This window comes from Symphalangus syndactylus, chromosome 18, assembly GCF_028878055.3.
Source record: "Symphalangus syndactylus isolate Jambi chromosome 18, NHGRI_mSymSyn1-v2.1_pri, whole genome shotgun sequence".
NCBI classification, from domain to species: Eukaryota; Metazoa; Chordata; class Mammalia; order Primates; family Hylobatidae; genus Symphalangus; species Symphalangus syndactylus.
In genome coordinates this window covers 64,561,625-64,583,618 of record NC_072440.2, presented here as the reverse complement: position 1 = coordinate 64,583,618, position 21,994 = coordinate 64,561,625, and the positions used below count along the sequence as shown (strand labels likewise).

At 52.7% G+C, this 21,994-nt stretch overlaps 2 protein-coding genes across 2 annotated transcripts; one reads left to right on the top strand and one right to left on the bottom strand.

Moving 5' to 3' along the window:
• Positions 1-8,612: 8,612 nt before the first annotated feature.
• LOC129467523 (putative POM121-like protein 1) lies at positions 8,613-15,069 on the bottom strand. The gene is given in 4 exon segments (XM_055252039.2): positions 8,613-8,939; positions 9,021-10,280; positions 13,311-13,355; positions 14,989-15,069. Coding segments are annotated over 4 exon segments (1,554 nt in total). The 3' UTR covers positions 8,613-8,771.
• A 1,281-nt stretch (positions 15,070-16,350) lies between these two features.
• On the top strand, positions 16,351-20,848 carry LOC129467700 (breakpoint cluster region protein-like). The gene is made up of 4 exons (XM_055252387.2): positions 16,351-17,934; positions 19,090-19,358; positions 19,834-19,996; positions 20,716-20,848. Exons 1-4 carry the CDS (start codon positions 17,860-17,862, stop codon positions 20,803-20,805), a joined length of 597 nt encoding a protein of 198 aa, XP_055108362.1. The 5' UTR covers positions 16,351-17,859; the 3' UTR covers positions 20,806-20,848.
• Positions 20,849-21,994: the final 1,146 nt, after the last annotated feature.

The following is a 21,994-nucleotide window of genomic DNA, read 5'->3' as shown; positions in this document are numbered from 1 at the left end:
AGGTCTGAGAGCCCCAGGCTGGCCTCAGACTGTGGGTTTTTTATGTGGCCACCCGAGGGCGCCCCCAAGCCAGTTCATCTCAGAGTCCAGGCCTGGCCCTGGGAGACAGGGTGAAAGGAGTGGTTTTTATGAACTTAACTTATAGAGTCTAAAAGATTTCTACCGAATCACTTGTCGAGATGTGCCCTCTCTGGGGAGGAGGGAACGTGACCGGATTCCCTCACTATTGTATCTGGAATAAACGCTGCTGCTTCATCCTGTGGGGCCAAGGCCTGTGTGGGTGGGGCCTCTTCCATTCCCTGACTTAGAAACCACACTCCACTTAGAACAGGGTTGGAGAGGCTTAGTCAGCACTGGGGAGCGTTTGGACTCCATTCTTGCCTTTCTTCTTTTTCTTTCCAGAAGGATTTTTGTGCAGAAATGGGTCTTTTGTTGCCGTGTTTGTCCTCCTTGGAAGGCAGCTCAGAAGGCCCATGAAATGTCGGGCGACAGGACCCCCAGGGAGAGAATCCCAGGCTACGCACTTTAGGGTTCCTTCTCCAGGGAGAGCGACCTCGTCCCCCGATCCTGACCGCCCTTCCGGCCCAGGCTCTCGTGTTTGGCTTCCACAGGCCGGGAATTCTCTGGCTTCTCTGCCCACACACTCCCTGCCCCAAGTGTCCCTGCCCCTGCCCCAGCACAGCTGACTCCATTTCTGTCCTCTCAGCTCAGTGGACTGGCTCAACTTTTGTAAAAGCCTCCACTTGGTGGTAGCAGCTTGCTGATGACTTGTTTTAAAACTTTCATCCTAAATAACCTTTTGATACTTGAATATTTTTACGTTTTATACGTAGTTTCTAATTTTTTTCCCAACAGATCCAGATACCTAATAAGATGCTGGAATGTAATCCCTGGACAATCCGTGTTCTGGCAGCATTTGGTCTTCCCATAAGTGCCTGGCTTCGCTGTTCTCAGGAGTGGGTTCTGAAGTCTCTGGAGAACAGGATATGTGGAGGGTTAGGAAGGGGCCAGGCCTAGAGACAGGAGACTCCCTCCCAGAGCAGGTGGAGGCACAGGACCATTTGCTACCCCATCTGCCGGCACCTGCGGGGGAGCCCAGGCATTCTTTGTAAACCCTCCTGACCACCTGGCTAAAGAAAACAGAAGCATGGAGGCCGCCAAGTATTTTCAAGAAATAACCCCAAGAAGGTTGCATCACTGTTTTAGAGAGAGGGGCTTGGGGCAGGCAGAGGAGAGAAGGGAGAGCAAACTGAGAGCCAAGTTTCCAGACGGTCCTGTAGGAGGAGAGGATGCAGCTGCCCAGAGGGAAGCAGGATCACATTTAAGGAAGTGTGTGGGGTCCCTGGATGACACCAGCACCCAGTGCGGCTCTGTCTGGCGACCGCTCCCAAGGTGGGAGGAGTGGGTGCCCCGTGTGTCAGTGGGCAGCTCCTGCTGAGCCCGCAGCTCGCTGGGGAGCCTGACAGCGGGGCCATGCGCCTGACACTCCTCTCTGCTTGTGGACCTGGCGAGGCAGGGAGCAGAAAACAGAGCCACTTGAAGGCTTTCTGTCTGCCTCTGTGTGCAGTGTGGATTTAGTTGTGCTTTTTTCTTGCTGGGAGAGCACAGCCACCATTTACAAGCAGTGTCACCCTCGTGGGTGGCGAGGACAGAACAGGAGCCTCTGCTGTCTGTACCTATCTGGGCCCGGTGGGCTCCCGTGTCCTGGCTTCCATCTCTGTCTCAGCGACCATCCAGCCCTGTGCAGGAACACATGTTGCTTAGAAAAGCCAAATCCAGCCCTTGTCTCGGTCTCCTCTGGTCTCATGATGTGCATCTGTTACCTTGAAACTGGAAACCAGTCTATCGATGTCTGTGCCAATTTTTGTTCCCTCCCCAACCTCCTTCCCCATACGACTTTTTATTCATGTAGGATGTGTGCTGTCTAATGATGGGATGACCACACTTTTCCATGTTCTGAAAGTGCTCCTCTCCCGCAGGGCCCCAGGGCTGATGGTTGCTTTGGGTCTACAGCTACGTCTTACCCGCCTCCTGGCTCGAAAGCCTGTGTGGTGGCAAAGGGACCCTCCTGCCTCAGCCTGCCAAGTAGCTTGGACTATAGCTGTGTGCCATTGCACCTTATTTTATTATTATTTTGTAGACATGGGGTCTGGCTATGTTGTCCAGGCTATTCTCAAAATTCCCAGCCTCAAGTAATCCTCCCACCTCGGCCTCTCAAAGGTTGGGATTACAGGTGTGAGGCAAGGCACCCAGCTCAGCCACAGAGCCCTATTGTATCTCTCTGACTAGGAGCAAGAGCTGACTGCCCCCTCATCCCCATTCCAGAGTATTGATTGGGGCTGTTTTCAGCCGAGGCCGGGCCACTGGCATGGCCCAGGGAGCGGGACCATTCACTGCTGCCCCAAAGCTGAGATCATTCCACCTCGACAAGACTCCCTCATCCAATCCCTTTACTTGACAGCTGGGGAAACCAATGCTCACAGAGCACCCCCAGCTCACTCGGGGTCTCAGAGCTGATCCATGAGCAGAGGCTGAGATCCTGGGATCTTGTCCCCCAGCCGCCCCGCAAGCTTGCTCCCTTTCTGCTGGAAGAGATGGGGCCGGACCTCGACCGGCAGCCCTGGCCTGGACATGACTGTGCTCGTGCAGGTATTCAGGCCCAGATGCCCCGGCATCATATTTTTTTCTTTTTTTGAGATGGTGTCTCACTCTATCGCCCAAGCTGGAGTGCAGTGGCATGAAATCGGCTCACTGCAACCTCTGCCTCCTGGTTAAAGTGATTCTTCTGCCTCAGCCTTCCAAGTAGCTGGGACTACAGGCTTGTACCACCACGCCTGACTAATTTTTGTATTTTTACTAGAGACGAGGTTTCCCCATGTTGGCCAGGCTCGTGTCGAACTCCTGACCTCAGGTGATCCACCTGCCTTGGCCTCCCAAAGTGCTAGGATTACAGGTGTGAGCCACTGCATCATTTAAATGTAGTGAGAGGCCGGGCGCGGTGGCTCATGCCTGTAATCGCAGTACTTTGAGAGGACGAGGCTGTCAGATCGCCTAAGGTCAGGAGTTCGAGACCAGCCCGGCCAAAGTGGTGAAACTGTGTCTCTATAAAAAAATAGAAAAAAATTATCCCTGCGTGGTGGTGCATACCTGTAGTCCCAGTTACTCAGGAGGCTGAGACATGAGAATCGCTTAAACCTCGGAGGCGGAGGCTGCAGTGAGCTGAGATGGCGCCACTGCACTCCAGCCTGGGTGACAGAGCAAGACCTTGTCTCTAAATAATTAAATAAATAAATATGGCCGAGCACGGTGCCTTAGGCCTGTAATCCCAACACTTTGGGAGGCTGAGGGAGGTGGTTCATGAGGTCAGGAGTCCAAGACCAGCCTGGCCAAGACGGTGAAACACTGTCTCTACTAAAAATACAAAAATTAGCCAGCTGTGGTGGCAGGCACCTGTAATCCCAGCTACTCAGGACACTGAGGCAGGAGAATCGCTTGAACCCGGAAGGCAGAGGTTGCAGTGAGCCGAGACTGCAGCGCTGCACTCTAGCCTGGGTGATGGAGCAAGACTCCATCTCAAATAAATAAATTAATAAATACAGAGCAAGATTCCATCGCAAATAAATAAATAAATGTACACCTGTAATCCTAGCACTTTGGGAGGCTAAGACAGGTCGATCACCTGAGGTCAGGAGTTTGAGACCAGCCTGACCGATATGGCATAACCCCATCTCTACTAAAAATACAAAAATTAGCTGAGCGTTTTGACGTGTGCCTGTCGTCCCAGATACTTGGGAGGCTGAGACAGGAGAATTGCTTGAACCCAGGAGGTGGAGGTTGCAGTGAGCCGAGATCTCGCCACTGCACTTCAGCCTGGGCGACAGAGTGATGAGACTCTGTCTAAAAAGGAATAAATAAAATACAAAATAAAAAAAAAAATGTAGTAAGATTGTAGAGTCGTGCCACGGAAGCGTGCTGGTCCTATCCATGTAGTGAAGGCTGATTTCATACACAAATATCACAAGAATTTTTTTTTCTTTTTCTTTTTTTTTTTTTTTTTTGAGACAGAGTCTCGCTCTGTCACCCAGGCTGGAGTGCAGTGGCGCGATCTTGGCTCACTGCGAGCTCTGCCTCCCAGGTTTATGCCATTCTCCTGCCTCAGCCTCTCGAGTAGCTGGGACTACAGGTGCCCGCCACCACGCCCAGATAATTTTTTTTGTATTTTTAGTGGAGACGGGGTTTCACCGCATTAGCCAGTTTAGTCTCGATCTCCTGACCTCGTGATCCGTCTGCCTCGGCCTCCCAAAGTGCTGGGATTACAGGCGTGAGCCACTGCGCCCAGCCACAAGAACTTTTATACCCACCCTTGAAAGAAAGATCGCCTTCGAAAGAAGCAGTCCTTGGACTGATGCATCGGCTGTCCCAAACAGCTCTGGAAAGACAAACAGAAAACAGAAAACGACACTCTAAGCCCTTGAGGCCAAAATGCCCTTCCCCAGAGCAGCTGCCAGAAGACAGGGCACAGGATCGGGTTGGAGGTCACTTCTGGGTGAAGGAGAGAATGGTCAGACCCAGGGCAGGGGTGTCGGAGTCTAGTCGGCCTCACCGGAACAGAAGAGAGCTGCTTCATGATGGTCAGCTGACAGGCAGAGCCTTGCATAACCCAAGTTCTCACGGTACAGAGAGGCCAGCCAGTGCGGGGACAAAGGCATGCACTGAAATGGTTTCCTGGAAGACAGGGCCCAGTTGCATCTCTCAAATGGGACCAGATTGGAAAGGAGACCAGCTGCTTTGGGTAAATGAGGTCACTTCTGGATGAGCTCCCAAACTAGATGGTGCCGAGGGCCCTGGACCTGGCAGCTGGGCTGGACATGGCACGGCCCTGTACTCCAGGAAACGGCATCTCAGTGCTTGTCTGGCCAGTTCTCCAAAAGAACCATCCACGGGCCATTTTTCCATTCCCCTCCTGTGCACAGACTGGGCCGAGCCTGACCAGACACTTTCCCTTAGGGTTCTCAGTCACTGCCAAAACTTGAGCCTGGCAGTGAAGATATATGTTAAAATGTGACTCTGGGCCAGGCAATGGCTCATGCTTGTCAACCCAGTGCTTTGGGAAGGCTGAGCTGGGAGGGTCAATTGAGGTCAACAGTTCAAGGCCAACCTGAGGAACATAGATCTCTACAAAAAAATAAAAATTAGCCAGCTGTGGTGACATGCACTGGTAGTCTCAGCTACTCAGAAGGCTGAAGTGGCTTGAGCCCAGGAGTTCAAAGCTGCAGCTATGATGGTGCCATTGTATTCCAACATGAAAGACAGAGTGAGACCATGTCTTGAAAAAAGTAACAAACAAACTAGGTATAGAAGAAACATACCTGAAAATGGTTGGGCTGTGTGCAGTGGCTCACGCGTGTAATCCCAGCACTTTGGGAGGCTGAGGTGCGTGGATCACCTGAGGTCAAGAGTTCAAGACCAGCCTGGCCAACATGGTGAAACCCCATCTCTACTAAAAGTACGAAAATTAGCCAGGTGTGGTGGCATGAGCCAGGTATCCCAGCTACTTGGGAGGCTGAGGCAGGAGAATTGCTTGAACCCAGGAGGCAGAGGGAGCAGTGAGCCAAGATCACACCATTGCGCTCCACCCTGGGCGGCAAGAGTGAGACTCTGTCTCAAAAAACAAAAACAAACAAACAAACAAACAAAACAACGTACGTGAAAATAATAAAAGCTGATACGACAAAGCCATAGCTAACCTACTATAGAATGGGGAAAAGTTGAAAGCATTTCCTCTGTAAACAGGAACAAGACGAGGATGCCCGTTCTCACCACTCCTATTCGACATCACACAATCGGGCAAGAGAAAACAATAAAAGGCATCCACACTGGAAAAGAGGACATCGAATTCTTCTTGTCTGATGAAGATGTGATCTTGGATCTAGAAACGTGTAAAGGCTCCACCAGAAAACCCCTAGACTTGATAAATAAATTAATACAGTCATTTGCAGAATACAGAATCAACAACAACAACAAGAAAATCAGCAGCATTTCTATACACCAATAATGGTCTGGTTGGGAAAGAAATTAAGAAGGCAATCCCATTTACAATAGCAGCAACATGGAAAAATGTATGCCACAGAAGAGATTTTACCAAGGAGGTGAAAGATTTCTACAAGGAAAACTACAAAACACTGATGAAAATGTTTAAGAGGACAGAAAGAAATGGACAATCATTTCATGCTCATGGAAGGAATTCATAGCATTAAAATGACCACACTGCCCGAAGCAGTCTAGAGATTCAATACAACCCCTACCAAAATACCAATGTCATCACTCACAAAATTGGAAAGTCCTACAATTCATAAAAAAGAACCAAAAAAGAGCTCAAAGACCCCAAAGTCATGCTCAGCAAAAACAACAAAACTAGAGGCATCCCATTTCACTGCAAATTAGAACTACAAAATTTTTGACGAGTGCATAGTAACCAAAATAGTATAATCCTAGCATAAAACTAGACACTTAGATCAATGGGACAGATGAGAGAACCCAGAAAGACAGACACATGTTCACAGCCAATTGATCTTTGACAGAGCCGACAGAAACACACACTGGGGAAAGGACACTCTCTTCAATGAATGGTACTAGGAGGGCTGGATGGCCACATGCAGAAGAATGAAACTGGACCCTTATCTCTCAGCATATAGAAAAATCACTTCGAGATAGATTCAAGACTTAAATGTGAATGTTAAGATACGAAACTACAAAAATATTGGAAGGAAACCTAGAGAAAATAAGATACGAAACTACAAAAATATTGGAAGGAAATCTAGAGAAAACTCTTCTGGATCTCACTCTAGGGAAGGAATTTATGACGGGCTCAAAAGCCCGACATGGAGAAGGATGAGCTGGAGGATGGCCCATTGGACCTGTGTCCAGCAGAACTCCTGATGGCGCATGAGGGAGCCTTAGAGGCCAGGTTCCTCCTTGCTGTGCCCACGCGGGAAGTGGGGTTGCTAGGGTCAGAAGCCGGCCCAGACTTGCACGTGAAGCCTGCCTTGTTTTTGGTGACACTGGATCCCCGACTTGCAATTGCGGGCGTCAGCTTAAATGGTCCCCCAGGGATGTGATGGAAAGTAAAGACAAAAGCCTGCCTGCCTGCCTGCCTTCCTTCCTTCCTTCCTTCCTTCCTTCCTTCCTTCCTTCCTTCCTTCCTTCCTTCCTCCCTCCCTCTCTCTCTCTCTCTCTTTCTTTCTTTCCTTTTTTGAGACGGTCTCCCTCTGTTGCCCTGGCTGGAGTGTAGTGGCATGATCTCAGCTCACTGCAACCTCCCTGCCTGGGGCTCCCGTGATTCTCCTGCCTCGGCCTGCCGAATACCTGGGATTGCAGGCACACACCACCACACCTGGCTGGTTTTTGTATTTTTGGTGGAGACGGGGTTTCGCCCTGTTGGCCAGGCTGGTCTCCAACTCCTGACCTCGAGTGATCTGCCCGCCTCGGCCTCCCGAAGTGCTGGGATTACACACAGAGTCTCGCTCACTCAATGCTCAATGTTGCCCAGGCTGGAGTGCAGTGGCGTGATCTCGGCTCGCTACAATCTCCACCTCCCAGCCGCCTGCCTTGGCCTCCCAAAGTGCTAAGATTACAGCCTCTGCCCGACCGCCGCCCCGTCTAGGAAGTGAGGAGCGTCTCTGCCTGGCCACCCATCGTTGGGATGTGAGGAGCGCCTCTGCCCGGCCGCCCTGTCTGGGAAGTGAGGAGCGCCTCTGCCCGGCTGCCCATCGTCTGGGATTTGAGGAGAGCCTCTGCCCAGCAACCCCATCTGGGATGTGAGGAGCGCCTCTGCCCGGCCGCCCCATCTGGGAAGTGAGGAGTGCCTCTGCCTGGCCGCTGTGCAACCTTCCAAGTGTGAAGTGACAGCCTTTCTGCAGGTGTACCCAACAGCTCTGTAGAGACAGCGACCATCGAGAACGAGCCATGATGACAATGGCGGTTTTGTCGAAAAGAAAAGGGGGAAATGTGGGGAAAAGAGAGATCAGATTGTTACTGTGTCTGTGTAGAAAGAAGTAGACATAGGAGACTCCATTTTGTTCTGTACTAAGAAAAATTCTGCCTTAGGATGCTCTTAATCTATAACCTTACCCCCAAACTCGTGCTCTCTTTGAAACATGTGCTGTGTCAACTCAGGGTTAAATGGATTAAGGGCTGTGCAAGATGTGCTTCTTTAAACAGATGCTTGAAGGCAGCGTGCTCGTTAAGAGTCATCACCACTCCCTAATCTCAAGTGCCCAGGGACACGAACACTGCGGAAGGCCGCAGGGACCTCTGCCTAGGAAAGCCAGACACCTTTGTTCACGTGTTTATCTGCTGACCTTCTCTCCACTATCATACCATGACCCTGCCACGTCCCCCTCTCCGAGAAACACCCAAGAATGATCAATAAATACTAAGGGAACTCAAATAAAAAAAATAAATAAATAAAAAGAAAAGTAAAATGGCCAAGAAACTCTTAGAACACGCTTTACAGTTCTAAAAATGTTTATCTTTTCTATTCTTTAATTGACTGAGGCTTCTGTTTAGGTTAATGCCATAAATGTTGATGACACAAAAGTGAAGTACAGAAAGAAAGTTAATAAAAATATTTATTTGGCATCTGGCAAACAACAACAACAAAAAAAACAAAAGTGCCACCCAACAGAGTTGCTCCCTGTGCCAGGTCCCGTGGTCACCATGGAAGTGCTCTGCCTGGGGGCGCCCTGGTGTTCAGGCCCCCTCATGCCCTGTTACCAATTGGCCTTTCTCTTTAAAGGGTTTCTTCTGACGGAATGCCGAGCTCCGTCCGCCTCACTACTGTCGATTTCCATGGGCGTGGGTGGGGGGCTGGAACTGGCTCCAGAAATGCTTCCGTCCATGCTTGCAGCTGGGAAGGGTGCAGCAATCAGCCAGAGGACCTGGGCTGAGGCCCAGAAGTAGAAAAATGTGGGAGGAAGGGGAAATGAGGAGCCGAAGGGTGTAGCAATCAGCCAGAGGACCTGGGCTGAGTCCCAGAAGTAGAAAAAGGTGGGAGGAAGGGGAAATGAGGAGACGAACAGGAGGGAGCCTGGTGGTCTGTGCTGCATCCCAAACACAGGAGCTGTAGAGGGGGCCCCTGCAGCAGAAGCTAGGGGGGCCACTAGGCCCAGGCCGTCTTGGGGCTTGTGTCCCTCCTGCTGTGCATCCATACTGGGTGCTTTAGAAACAGAAGGCAGACCAGAAGCCCCTGTTGCAAGTGAGCACGAAGTGTAGGAAGGCCTTGAGGGTCTGCAGTCCGAGATGGCCTTGGCCTCAACCTGCAGTGCACTGTTGATCCGCTGGAACGCAGCCTTCTTCTCCCGGTCCAGGTCTTCAGCAGTGACCCGGAACCCCAGCTCTAAGGGAGGTGGCATCTTCAGAGGCTCCCCTCGCCTGCGTGGCAGCAGGGGAAACTTGCGTCCACGGGGCCTAGAGGCCTGGGATCTGGGGGAGCCATTCCTGGGGGCGAGTGTCTGCCCTGGTGCACACTGAGTGTGACCTGAAGAGACAGCCTGAGGTCTGTCCTCACTGCCCTTCTTTGAGGAACTGAGGGTCGGCTGGCAGTGGGATGAGGCTGGCCCCCTCCTCCGCTTTAGCCACGGGAAGCCTCCCGTGGAGCTGTAGGAGCTCGAGATGGCGTTTCGTTTGGTGCATGAGCTGGTGCAGGAGGTCTGGGATCTCTGCGTATCGCCCACTTCTGACCTCTGGGCATGGAGGACTCTCTGCAGAGGCCCGGGCCTGGGCACGAAGGGAGAGAGGCCTCCATTGTCCCGCAGGGGCCGAAACGCAGAGCGTGCATCCCCGGTGACCTCAGGGACCCTTCGGTGATCATCAAATCCTTGGACTCTGGGGTCCTTGTCCTGCTCAGGCATCCCTGCCCTGCTCTCCTTCAGGGCCCTCAACAATACCTTCCCTGGTCACGAGTCTGGGGACAGCCGGGTGTTGCGGGCCCCAAAGGGGTGACTTCCTGCTCCTGGGCCCCACAGAGAGTCCTTGTGCTCAGTGCAGTGGCTGAGCTGGAGGATGCCCTGGAATTCGGAGCACACAGCACTGGCTTGCTGATCCCGGAAGGAAGACAGGGCTTGCAGGATCACGGAACGATTGTCTTGACACCACTGATGTGAAGTGTCCCGGTGCTTGTAGGATGGCCTGCCACTCAGACCAGGGGCAGGAGCAACGGGGAGATCCCACAGGCAAAGTGAACTGGGGGATGGGCTGAACGGGCTCCAGGCAATTGAGCCCTACTGGCAGGTCCTCGGCCTGGGCCCAGACAGGAATAAGGGGCACAGAGTGCCCAGGTAACCGCTCCTGGGAGCAGTGGGGATCGGTCGGATGCTTCAGCTCTCGAGAGGTGGGCTCTGAGCGTCCTCGTCGAGCTACCAACTTGGCCAAAGGCTAAGCCAGCAATGAGCTGTGTTGCCGGCCGATGCGCCTTTTAAACCTGCGGGAGTGGCTGCGTGTGCACATAATGGCGCCAGTAACAGAGCAACCTTTATGTTGCGGGGCAACGCGCCTTTTAAACCTGAGGGAGTGGCTGCGTGTGCACATAATGGCGCCAGTGACAGAGCGACCTTAACGCAGCAAGGTACGCGCGCAACGCACTTGCTGGCAATGGCGGGAGGCGAATGTGGGCGGGGGGCATGCAATAGGTACTGGAAGGAAAGACGCGGGCACAAAGGACGCGGGAAGAACAGGTACCAACAATGGCTGCAGATCTGCCCGTGGATCGCTGAAGATTCCTGTTCTCCTGCTCAGGCGGGGATTGCAGTGAGCTGAGATCGCACCATTGCAGTCCAGCCTGGGCAACAAGAGCGAAACTTTGTCACAGACACACACACACACACAAAAGAAAGAAAGAAAAAATAGTGGCCAGGTGTGGCGGCTCACGCATCCCAGCACTTTGGGATGTCAGGGCGGGCGGATCAGGAGATCAGGAGTTGGAGAAAAGCCTGGCCAACATAGTGAAACCCCGTCTCTACTAAAAATACAAAATATTAGCCGGGTGTGGTGGCGGGCGCCTATAGTCCCAGCTACTCCGGAGGCTGAGGCAGGAGAGTGGCGTGAACTCGGGAGGCAGAGCTTGCAGTGACCGGAGATCTCGCCACTGCACTCCAGCCTGGGTGACAGTGCGAACCTACGTCTCAAAAAAAAAAAAAAAAAAAAAAAAGAGAGAGAGAGACAGAGACAGAGAGAAAAAGGTTTATTAATTTAATGCACTTTTATGCCTGTGTTCTTCAATTTCCTTAGGAAACACCCACACTTGAGAGCTGGGACTGTGGCCCTGATTGTGGACATGAAATATATGGTTTCTTGCAAAAATTGACAGTAAATAATTACGATTTAGTTGAGCTAGAAATCCATTTGGTTTCTTCCATATTTTTCCAAAATTTTCATCCTTTTTTTTTTTTTCTTTTTGAGATGGAGTTTCGCTCTTGTCCCCCAGGCTGGAGTGCAATGGCGCCATCTCAGCACCTGCTGGCGATGGGGGGAGGCTGGGGGACGCTCGCGGGATAGGTACTGGAAGGAGAGGCGCTCTTACAAAGCAATGGGAAGACCAGGCGCGCACAATGGCTGCAGATCCGCCAGTGGATCGCTGAAGATGCCTGCTCTCCTGCTCAGGCGGGGATTGCAGTGAGCTGAGATCGCACCATTGCACTCCAACCTGGGCAACAAGAGCGAAACTTCATCACAGGCACACACACACACACACACACACACACACACACACACACACGAAAGAAAGAAAAAATAGTGGCCAGGTGTGGGGGCTCACGCATCCCAGCACTTTGGGATGTCGGGGCGGGCGGATCAGGAGATCAGGAATTGGAGACCAGCCTGGCCAACATAGTGAAACCCCGTCTCTAGTAAAAATACAAATTTAGTCAGACATGGTGACACGCGCCTGTAGTACCAGCTACTCGGGCGGCTGAGACAGCACAATGACTCGAACCCGGGGTCGGGGCAGGGATTGTGATGCGCCGAGATCGCGTCACTGCACTCCAGCCTGGGCAACAGAGCCAGACTCTGTCTTTTTTTTTTTTTTTTTTTTTTTTTTTTTTTGAGACGGAGTCTCCCTCTGTCGCCCAGGCTGGATTCCAGTGGCCTGATCTCGGCTCACCGCAAGCTCCGCCTACCGGGTTCACGCCATTCTCCTGCCTCAGCCTCTGGAGTAGCTGGGACTACAGGCGCTCGCGACCACACCCGGCTAATTTTTTGTATTTTTAGTAGAGACGGGGTTTCACCGTGGTAGCCAGGATGCTCTCGATCTCCTGACCTCGTGATCAGCCCGCCTCGGCCTACCAAAGTGCTGGGATTAAAGGCGTGAGCCACCGCGCCCGGCCGAGACTCTGTCTTAAAAAAAAAGGCCGGGCGCAGTGGCACTTTGGGAGGCAGAGGAGGGCGGATCACGACGTCAGGAGTTGGTGACCAGCCTGGCCAACATAGCGAAACCCCGTCTCTACTAAAACTACAAAAAATTAGCCGGGCATGGCCGGGCGCGGTGGCTCACGCTTGTAATCCCAGCACTTTGGGAGGCCGAGGCGGGCGGATCACGAGGTCAGGAGATCGAGACCACGGTGAAACCCCGTCTCTACTAAAAAATACAAAAAAAAAATTAGCCGGGCGTGGTGGCGGGCGCCTGTAGTCCCAGCTACTCGGAGAGGCTGAGGCAGGAGAATGGCGTGAACCCGGGAGGCGGAGCTTGCAGTGAGCCGAGATTGCGCCACTACACTCCAGCCTGGGCGACAGAGCGAGACTCCGTCTCAAAAAAAAAAAAAAAAAAAAAAAATTAGCCGGGCATGGTGGCGGGCGCCTGTAGTCCCAGCTACTCCCGAGGCTGAGGCAGGAGAAAGGCGTGAACTTGGGAGGCGGAGGTTGCAGTGACCTGAGATCTCGCCACTGCACTCCAGCCTGGGTGACAGTGCGAACCTCTGTCTCAAAAAATAAATAAATAAATAAATAAATAAATAAATAAATAAATAAGAGAGCGAGAGACAGAGAGAAAAATTTTATTAATTTAATGCACTTTTATGCCTGTGTTCTTCAATTTGCTTCGGAAACACCCACACTTGAGAGCTGGGACTCTGGCCCTGATTGTAGACATGAAATATACGGTTTCTTGCAAAAAATAGACACTGAATAATTACGAGTTAGTTGAGCTAAAAATCCATTTGGTTTCTTCCATATTTTTCCAAAATTTTCATCCTTTTTTTTTTAAGATAGAGTTTCGCTCTGGTCCCCCAGGCTGGAGTGCAATGGCGCGATCTCAGCACCTGCTGGCGATAGGGGGAAGCTGGGGGACGCTTGCGGGATAGGTACTGGAAGGAGAGGCGCGCGCACAAAAGATATGGGAAGACTAAGCGCTCACAATGGCTGCAGATCCGCCAGTGGATCGCTGAAGATTCCTGCTCTCCTGCTCAGGCCAGGATTGCAGTGAGCTGAGATAGCACCATTGCACTCCAACCTGGGCAACAAGAGCGAAACTTCATCACGCACACACACACACAAACACACACACACACACACACACACACACACACACAAGAAAGAAAGAAAAAATAGTGGCCAGGTGTGGGGGCTCACGCATCCCAGCACTTTGGGATGTCGGGGCAGGCGGATCAGGAGATCAGGAGTTGGAGACCAGCCTGGCCAACATAGTGAAACCCCGTCTCTAGTAAAAATACAAATTTAGTCAGACGTGGTGGCACGCGCCTGTAGTACCAGCTACTCGGGCGGCTGAGACAGCACAATGACTTGAACCCGGGGTCGGGGCAGGGATTGTGATGCGCCGAGATCGCGTCACTGCCCTCTGGTCTGGGCAACAGAGCCAGACTCTGTCTTTTTTTTTTTTTTTTGAGACGGAGTCTCAAAATAATAAACCTTTTTCTCTCTGTCTCGCTCTCTGTCTCTCTTTTTTTTTTCAAGACGGAGGTTTGCACTGTAACCCAGGCTGGAGTGCAGTTGCGAGATCTCAAGTCACCGCAAGCTCCGCCTACCGGGTTCAAGCCATTCTCCTGCCTCAGCCTCGGGAGTAGCTGGGACTACAGGCGCCGGCCATCACGCCCGGCTAATTTTTTGTAGTTTTAGTAGAGACGGGGTTTCGCTATGTTGGCCAGGGTGGTCTCCCAACTCCTGACCTCGTGATCCGCCCGCCTCCACCTCCCAAAGTGCCACCGTGCCCGGCCTTTATTTTTAAGAAAGAGTCTCGGCCTGGCGCGGTGGCTCACGCCTTTAATCCCAGCACTTTGGTAGGCCGAGGCGGGCTGATCACGAGGTCAGGAGATCGAGACCATCCTGGCTAACACTGTGAAACCCCGTCTCTACTAAAAATACAAAAAATTAACCGGGCGTGGTGGCGTGCGCCTGTAGTCCCAGCTACTCCAGAGGCTGAGGCAGGAGAATGGCGTGAACCCGGTAGGCGGAGCTTGCGGTGAGCCGAGATGGCGCCACTGCACTCTAGGCTGGGAGAGAGAGGGAGACTCCGTCTCAAGAAAAAAAAAAAAAAAAGACAGATCATTTCTTTGTTGCCCAGGCTGGAGTGCAGTGGCGTGATCTCGGCGCATCACAATCCCTTCCCCGCCCCCAGGTTCAAATGATTCTCCTGCCTCAGCCGCCGGAGTAGCTGGTACTACAGGCGCGTGCCACCATGTCTGGCTAAATATGTATTTTTACTAGAGACGGGGTTTCATTATGTTGGCCAGGCTGGTCTCCAACTCCGGATCTCGTGATCTGTCCGTCCTGACCTTCCAAAGTGCTAGGATCATAGGCATAAGCCACCACGCCGGGCCTCTTTTTTTTCTTTTTCTTTTTTTTTATTTTGAGACGGAGTTTTGCTCTTGTTGCCCAGGCTGGAGTGCAATAGTGCGATCTCAGCTCCCTGCAATCTCCACCTCAGCAGGAGAGCAGGAATCTTCAGTGATCCACGGGCAGATCTGCAGCCATTGTGGGCACCTGTTCTTCCCGCGACCTTTGTGCCGGCGTCTCTCCCTCCAATACCTCTTGCATGCCCCCCCCAGGTCTGCCGGCCGCCATTGCCAGCAGGTATCTTGCACGGGTACCTTGCAGCGCTAATTAACCCGTTAAGGTTGCTCTGTCACTCGCGCCATTCTGTGCACGCGCACCCCCTCCCTCAGGTTTAAAAGATGCGCTGCCCGGCAACCTTGCCGCGCTAATCTGTTAAGGTCGCTCTGTCACTCGCGCGGGTTCTTTGCATGCTCAGCCACTCCCTCAGGTTTAAAAGGCGCGTTGCCCGGCAACAGAAGAAACTGTTGGCTCAGTCTTTGGCCGAGTTGGCAGCTCGACGAGGACGCTCAGAGCCCAGCTCTCGAGAGTTCAAGCATCCGACGGTTCCCCACTGCTCCCAGGAGCCGTTACCTGGGCACTCTGTGCCCCTCATTCCTGTCCGGGCCCAGGCCGAGGACCTGCCAGTAGGGCTCAGTTGCCTGGAGCCCGTTCAGCCCATCCCCTAGTTCACTTTGCTTGTGGGATCTCCCCGTTGCTCCTGCCCCTGGACTGAGTGGCAGGCCATCCTACAAGCACCTGGACACTTGGCATCAGTGGTGTCAAGATAACACTAAGAAGGTTTTCCGTGATCCTGCAAGCCCTGTGTTCCTTCCTGGTGATACTGCCTTTAATTTCATGGCACAGGTACCACAGCAAGCCAGTGCTGTGTGCTCCGAGTTCCAGCGCATCCTCCAGCTCAGCCACTGCACTGAGCACAAGGACCCTCTGTGGGGCCCAGGAGCAGGAAGTCACCCCTTTGGGGCCCACAACACCCAGCTGTCCCCAGACTCGTGTCCAGGGAAGATCATGTCGAGGGCCCTGAAGGAGAGTGGGGCAGGGATGCCTGAGCAGGACAAGGACCCCAGAGTCCCAAGAGAATCCTGATGATCAGAGAAGGGTCCCCGAGGTCACCGGGGATGCACGGTCTGCATTTAGGCCCCTGCGGGATAATGAAGGCCACTCTCCCTTTGTGCCCAGGCCCGGGCCTCTGCAGAGAGACCTCCATGCCCAGAGGTCAGAAGTCAGATCCAACCAGACATCCCAGCCCTCCTGCACCAGCTCATGCACCAAACGCAATGCCATCTCGAGCTCCTACAGCTCCACGGGAGGCTTCCCGTGGCTAAAGCAGAGGATGGGGTCAGCCTCATCCCACTGCCAGCTGACCGTCAGGTCCTCATGTTTGCTGTCTATAAAATCATCTGGGCCAGGTGCTTTTCTTTGGTTTTGTCTTTTTGTGAGATTTTTGAGGGGATGGGATACAGATTTTAAAATAAACATTCAATTCCTTTAATGGTTCTAGATCTAGACAAAGTTTTCTGTTTCTCCCTACTTCGTTTTTATGCAGTTATATTTTTCTTTTGAGACAGAATTTCTCTGTTGCAGTCACGTGATCTTGGCTCACTGCAACCTCTGCCTCCCAGGTTCAAGTGATTCTCCCACCTCAGCCTCCCGAGTAGCTGGGGTTACAAGCATGTGCCACCATGCCCAGCTAATTTTTATATTTTTAGTAGAGTTGGGGTTTTACTATGTTGGCCAGGCTGCTCTCGAACTCCTGAGGTTGAGTGATCCGCCAACCTCGGCCTCCCAAAGTGCTGGGATTACAAGCATTAGACACCCCACTTGGCCTGAAGTTATATTTTTCTATAAAACTGCCTGTTTTGATATTTTAAAAAATCACTGGCATAACGTGGTTTATGTAATGTCCTTATGATTTTTGTCTTAATATTATTTATTTATTTATTTATTTTATATATTTATTTAGAGATTGAGTCTTGCTCTATTGCCCAGGCTGGAGTGCAGTGGCCTGATCTTGGCTCACTGCAACCTCTGCCTCTCAGGTTCAAGCAATTCTCGTGCCTCAGCTTCCTGAGTAGCTGGGATTATAGGCACCCACCACCACACGAAGCTATTTTTGTGTGTGGTTTGTTGTTGTTGTTGTTGTTGTTGTTGTTTCTTTTTGTGAGACAAAGTTTCGCTGTTGTTGCCCAGGCTGGAGTACAATGGCACAACCTCAGCTCAGCACAACCTCCATCTCCCAGGTTCAAGCGGTTCTCCTGCCTCAGCCTCCTGGGTGGCTGGGATTACAGGCATGCGCCACTACGCCAGGCTAATCTTGTATTTTTAGTAGAGATGGGTTTCTCCATGTTGGTCACGCTGGTCTCGACCTCCTGAACTCAGGTGATCTGCCCGCCTCAGCCTCCCAAAGTGCTGGGATTACAAGGGTGAGCCACAGCGCCTGGCCATTTTCGTATTTTTAGTAGAGATGGAGTTTCACCATGTTGGCCACGCTGGTCTCAAACTCCTGACCTCAAGTGATCTGCCAGTCTCGGCCTCCCAAAGTGCTAGGATTACAGGCGAGAGCCACCGCACCCGGCCTAGCCACCACGCCTGGCCCACTTATTTCTAAATAGACAATACATTTGTATATTTCAAAATTCAGAAAGCACCATCTCAACCCCGTCCCTATTCCTGTAGCTTCTCAGATGCAACCAAATAGATTCAGTTTCTTGGTATCTTTCTAGAGGTAGTTTATGAACATAAGCAAATATCCAAATAAACAAATATGTTCTTTTGCTTTTTTTATACAAACGTTACTTTATTGTACCTATTGATCTGTTCCTTTCTCTTTCTTTCTTTTTATTATTTTATTTTATTTTTTGAGAATAAAAAGGTCTTGCTCTGTGGCCTAAGCTGGAGTATAGTTGTGCAATCTGGGCTCACTGCAGCCTTCACCTCCCAGGCTCAAGCGATCCTCCCACCTCAGCCTCCCGAATAGCTGGGACTACAGGGATATGCTACGAAGCCCGGCTAACTTTTTGTATGTGTTGTAAAGGCAGAGTTTCACCGTGTTGCCCAGGCTGGTCTCAAACTCTTGGACTCCTGCGATCTGCACAGGTAGGCCTCCCAAAGTGCTAGGATTACAAGCATGAGCCACCACGCCCAGCCTCCACCTCTTACAGTGGACCTGATATTATAATGCCCACTTCCTATGATGAAAAGGAACTGAATGAGTATGGAATCTCTAGGACCACGCTGGCATATAATGGGCCCTTGGGGTTTAGTTTAGTAGCAAATTAAAAGGTTCCCATTCCTCAAAACCTTCTATAGACATCTTTCAGGAAACTGCCATGGATAAATATCTGCAAATCAAAGCAAAACTTTAGGGACAAACTACATCAGTCTTCACCGGTGAATTTTGCATCTATGATGCAAATGACACCCCCTCTAAGGTGTTACCCTTCTGCAGTGCACTACCTGTGCAACTGTCCTCAGCAAAGAGGACTTGGCCTCGTGGGAGATGTCTCCTCCATGTGCACTGCTGCCCTTGGAGGCTGTGAAAAGTGAGGTGTGGGAACCTGAGCTGTGCCCTCTCTGCCATGGTCAGCATTTTAACCCAACCTCAGAAAGCAGGGGACCAAAACCGAGCCTGTCCTGGAAGACCTTGCCCATCCCCAGAGGGCTCCCCGTCCGTATTTCTCAAGGAGGCCACGTGGGTGAAATGGTCAGCACTGCCGTGCTGTGGGGTCCTAAAGTCTGCTGTCCTCCTTCCTGCGGACCAGGGCTGAACGCTGGTGCCCAGGCGCTCTTGCCATGGGTCCTGGTGCAGCCAAGCATGGTTTCAAACATGACCTGACCCTTAGTCAACCTGGAGGCTGATGTCTAGAGTGGGCGCTGGCGTCTGCAGCACCTGGAGCCTCTGCATCACCCTTAGGGCAGGTCTGCCTCCCAGGCCCATGCACAGAGGAGCTGGTCTCCCAGCCTGCAGGTGCCCCTGTGGTGTCCAGGACGACGAGGGGGTCTCTCCATACTTGGTGGGGCTGGGGCCCTCCTACTTCCCACCTCCTTGTGTCCCTCACTCCCCTGTTTCATTCCATGCCGAACCTCCGCTGCCTCGGGCTCCCCTGGGGAGGGGGTGGTGGCAGGAGTTGCCCAAGGGCAGCTCTGCCCATGAGCAGCTGCTCTAGTGGCTCCTCCTGCTGCTGTTTGCCGGGTGCTGCTGACCCCTGCGAGGTAGAGAAAAGGCGTTCAGGTGGTTCACACCCCACACAGGTGCCCCTCGCAGGGTCATTACTGGTGGCCAGCGCTGTGTGTGTGACGATGATGACAAGCCTAAACTGCACAAGGACTCATGTCCCGGGCGCTCCATGTGACCACCTCCGGAGAGGTCTCTGGCTCGTTGTGACCCCAAGGAGTAACCCACTGCCTCCTGCAGCTCTTCCAGACCCAGTTGCAAAGAAGAGCTGCATGCTCAACCTGCTGCTGTCCCTGCCAGAGGCCAACCTGCTCCCCTTCCTTTTCCTTCTGGACCACCTGAAAAGGTAGCCCAGCTCTCCCGTAGCTGCCTGGGGCTCCAGGTCCCCAGGCCGCGGGGTGCCCCTCTGCTCCCACCAGACCCCCAGCACCAAGGACATTTTCCCCTGACCCCTGTCTGCAGTAACTCACTGCTTCTAAGGACTAGCACCACTGCCACCCCTGCCCCTGCCTCTCCTCTTTGCCACCCTCCTCCCTCTGCACTGTGGCCTTAACAAAGAGCTCAGAGCTTTGGACACGGCCAGCAGTGCACTTGGACCCCTCTCTTCCCTCCCAACCACATCATGAAAACCTCCCCACCAGCCCAGAGCTGGCCCCTTGTCCTGGGCCACTGAGACCCAGAAGTACCAGGGCTGAAGTCAGCTTGCAGCACAGCCAGGGTCGAGGTCACTCCCTCCCTGAGGACTCCAGCACGGCACAGCCCCTCTGCCTCTCTCCTGGTGGTGGCATTGTAATGACACCCTCTGCTTTGGTCCTCTACAGGGTGGCAGAGGAGGAGGCAGTCAATAAGATGTCCCTGCACAACCTCGCCACGGTCTTTGGCCCCACGCTGCTCCAGCCTTCCGAGAAGGAGAGCAAGCTCCCTGCCAATCCAAGCCAGCCTATCACCATGACCGACAGCAGGTCCTTGGAGATCATGTCCCAGGTATGGGAAGACAGTCTCCAGCCCATGCCACCCCAGCCTGACAGAGGTGGCCTCTGCCTGCCCCACCCCTAGTCCTGCCCATCTTCCTACTTGCATCGTATGTGGTGGTGGCTGAGATTCAGAGAGAGGGACTTGCCTAGGTTTGCATGGATGGGAGTGATAGGGGATGGCCAGGCCACCTCCTGGTCCTGCTGGTGCACCTTGCTGGGGGCTTAAAACCACCCCAAGTGTTCGGGTATGGTGGCTCATGCCTGTAATCCCAGCACTTTGTGAGACCGAGGCAGGAAAACCGAACCCAGGTGTTTGAGACCAGTCTGGGCAATGTAGCAAACCCTGTCTCTAGAAAAAATACAAAGAAAAATTAGCCAGGCATTGTGGCACACACCTGTAATCCTAGGTATCTGGGAGGCTGACACAGGAGGATTGCTTGAGCCCAGGAGTTAGAGGCTGCAGTGACCTACGATGGAGCTGCTGTACTCCAGCCGGGGGACAGAGAAAGGCCCTGTGCGTCTCTAAAATAAATAACCACCCCCCACCCAACAAGTCATGCCTTGTCAGGACCCCACCCCACCCCCGTCTCACTGTCAGGGGTTCATGACACCAGCAGGGGTTTCTAGCATCTAAGGTGGACTTGGTGACTTGGGTCCCAAAGACCTCCCCACCAGCAGCTGTGAGCTCCCCTCTGAGCCACTCTCCTCTTCCCCACTCTGCGAGGGCAGGTCGAGGTGCTGCTGTACTTCCTGTGGCTGGAGGCCATCCCTGCCCTGGACAGCAAGAGACAGAGCATCCTGTTCTCCACCGATGTCTAAAGGTCCCAGTCCATCTCCTGGAGGCTGACAGACAGCCTGGAAACCTCTGGCTTATCAAGCCATCTGTAGAGTGGGAATCAAGATTTTCTGAGGCATCCTTGGGCCACCCCCAAGTGTCAGGCCATCTGCCAAGAGACAGCGGCCCAAAGCGGAAGGACAGGTGGCCTGGGCAGGTCCCGCCCAGGTCTGAGAGCCCCAGGCTGGCCTCAGACTGTGGGTTTTTTATGTGGCCACCCGAGGGCGCCCCCAAGCCAGTTCATCTCAGAGTCCAGGCCTGGCCCTGGGAGACAGGGTGAAAGGAGTGGTTTTTATGAACTTAACTTATAGAGTCTAAAAGATTTCTACCGAATCACTTGTCGAGATGTGCCCTCTCTGGGGAGGAGGGAACGTGACCGGATTCCCTCACTATTGTATCTGGAATAAACGCTGCTGCTTCATCCTGTGGGGCCAAGGCCTGTGTGGGTGGGGCCTCTTCCATTCCCTGACTTAGAAACCACACTCCACTTAGAACAGGGTTGGAGAGGCTTAGTCAGCACTGGGGAGCGTTTGGACTCCATTCTTGCCTTTCTTCTTTTTCTTTCCAGAAGGATTTTTGTGCAGAAATGGGTCTTTTGTTGCCGTGTTTGTCCTCCTTGGAAGGCAGCTCAGAAGGCCCATGAAATGTCGGGCGACAGGACCCCCAGGGAGAGAATCCCAGGCTACGCACTTTAGGGTTCCTTCTCCAGGGAGAGCGACCTCGTCCCCCGATCCTGACCGCCCTTCCGGCCCAGGCTCTCGTGTTTGGCTTCCACAGGCCGGGAATTCTCTGGCTTCTCTGCCCACACACTCCCTGCCCCAAGTGTCCCTGCCCCTGCCCCAGCACAGCTGACTCCATTTCTGTCCTCTCAGCTCAGTGGACTGGCTCAACTTTTGTAAAAGCCTCCACTTGGTGGTAGCAGCTTGCTGATGACTTGTTTTAAAACTTTCATCCTAAATAACCTTTTGATACTTGAATATTTTTACGTTTTATACGTAGTTTCTAATTTTTTTCCCAACAGATCCAGATACCTAATAAGATGCTGGAATGTAATCCCTGGACAATCCGTGTTCTGGCAGCATTTGGTCTTCCCAGAAGTGCCTGGCTTCGCTGTTCTCAGGAGTGGGTTCTGAAGTCTCTGGAGAACAGGATATGTGGAGGGTTAGGAAGGGG

Coding starts and splice junctions, on each gene's coding strand:
- LOC129467700 (XM_055252387.2), top strand. CDS start 17,860: ATGTGTTGTAAAGGCAGAGTTTCACCGTGTTGCCCAGGCTGGTCTCAA. Junction 17,935..19,089: donor GACTCCTGCGATCTGCACAG/GTAGGCCTCCCA, acceptor CACCCCACACAG/GTGCCCCTCGCAGGGTCATT. Junction 19,997..20,715: donor CCTTGGAGATCATGTCCCAG/GTATGGGAAGAC, acceptor CTGCGAGGGCAG/GTCGAGGTGCTGCTGTACTT.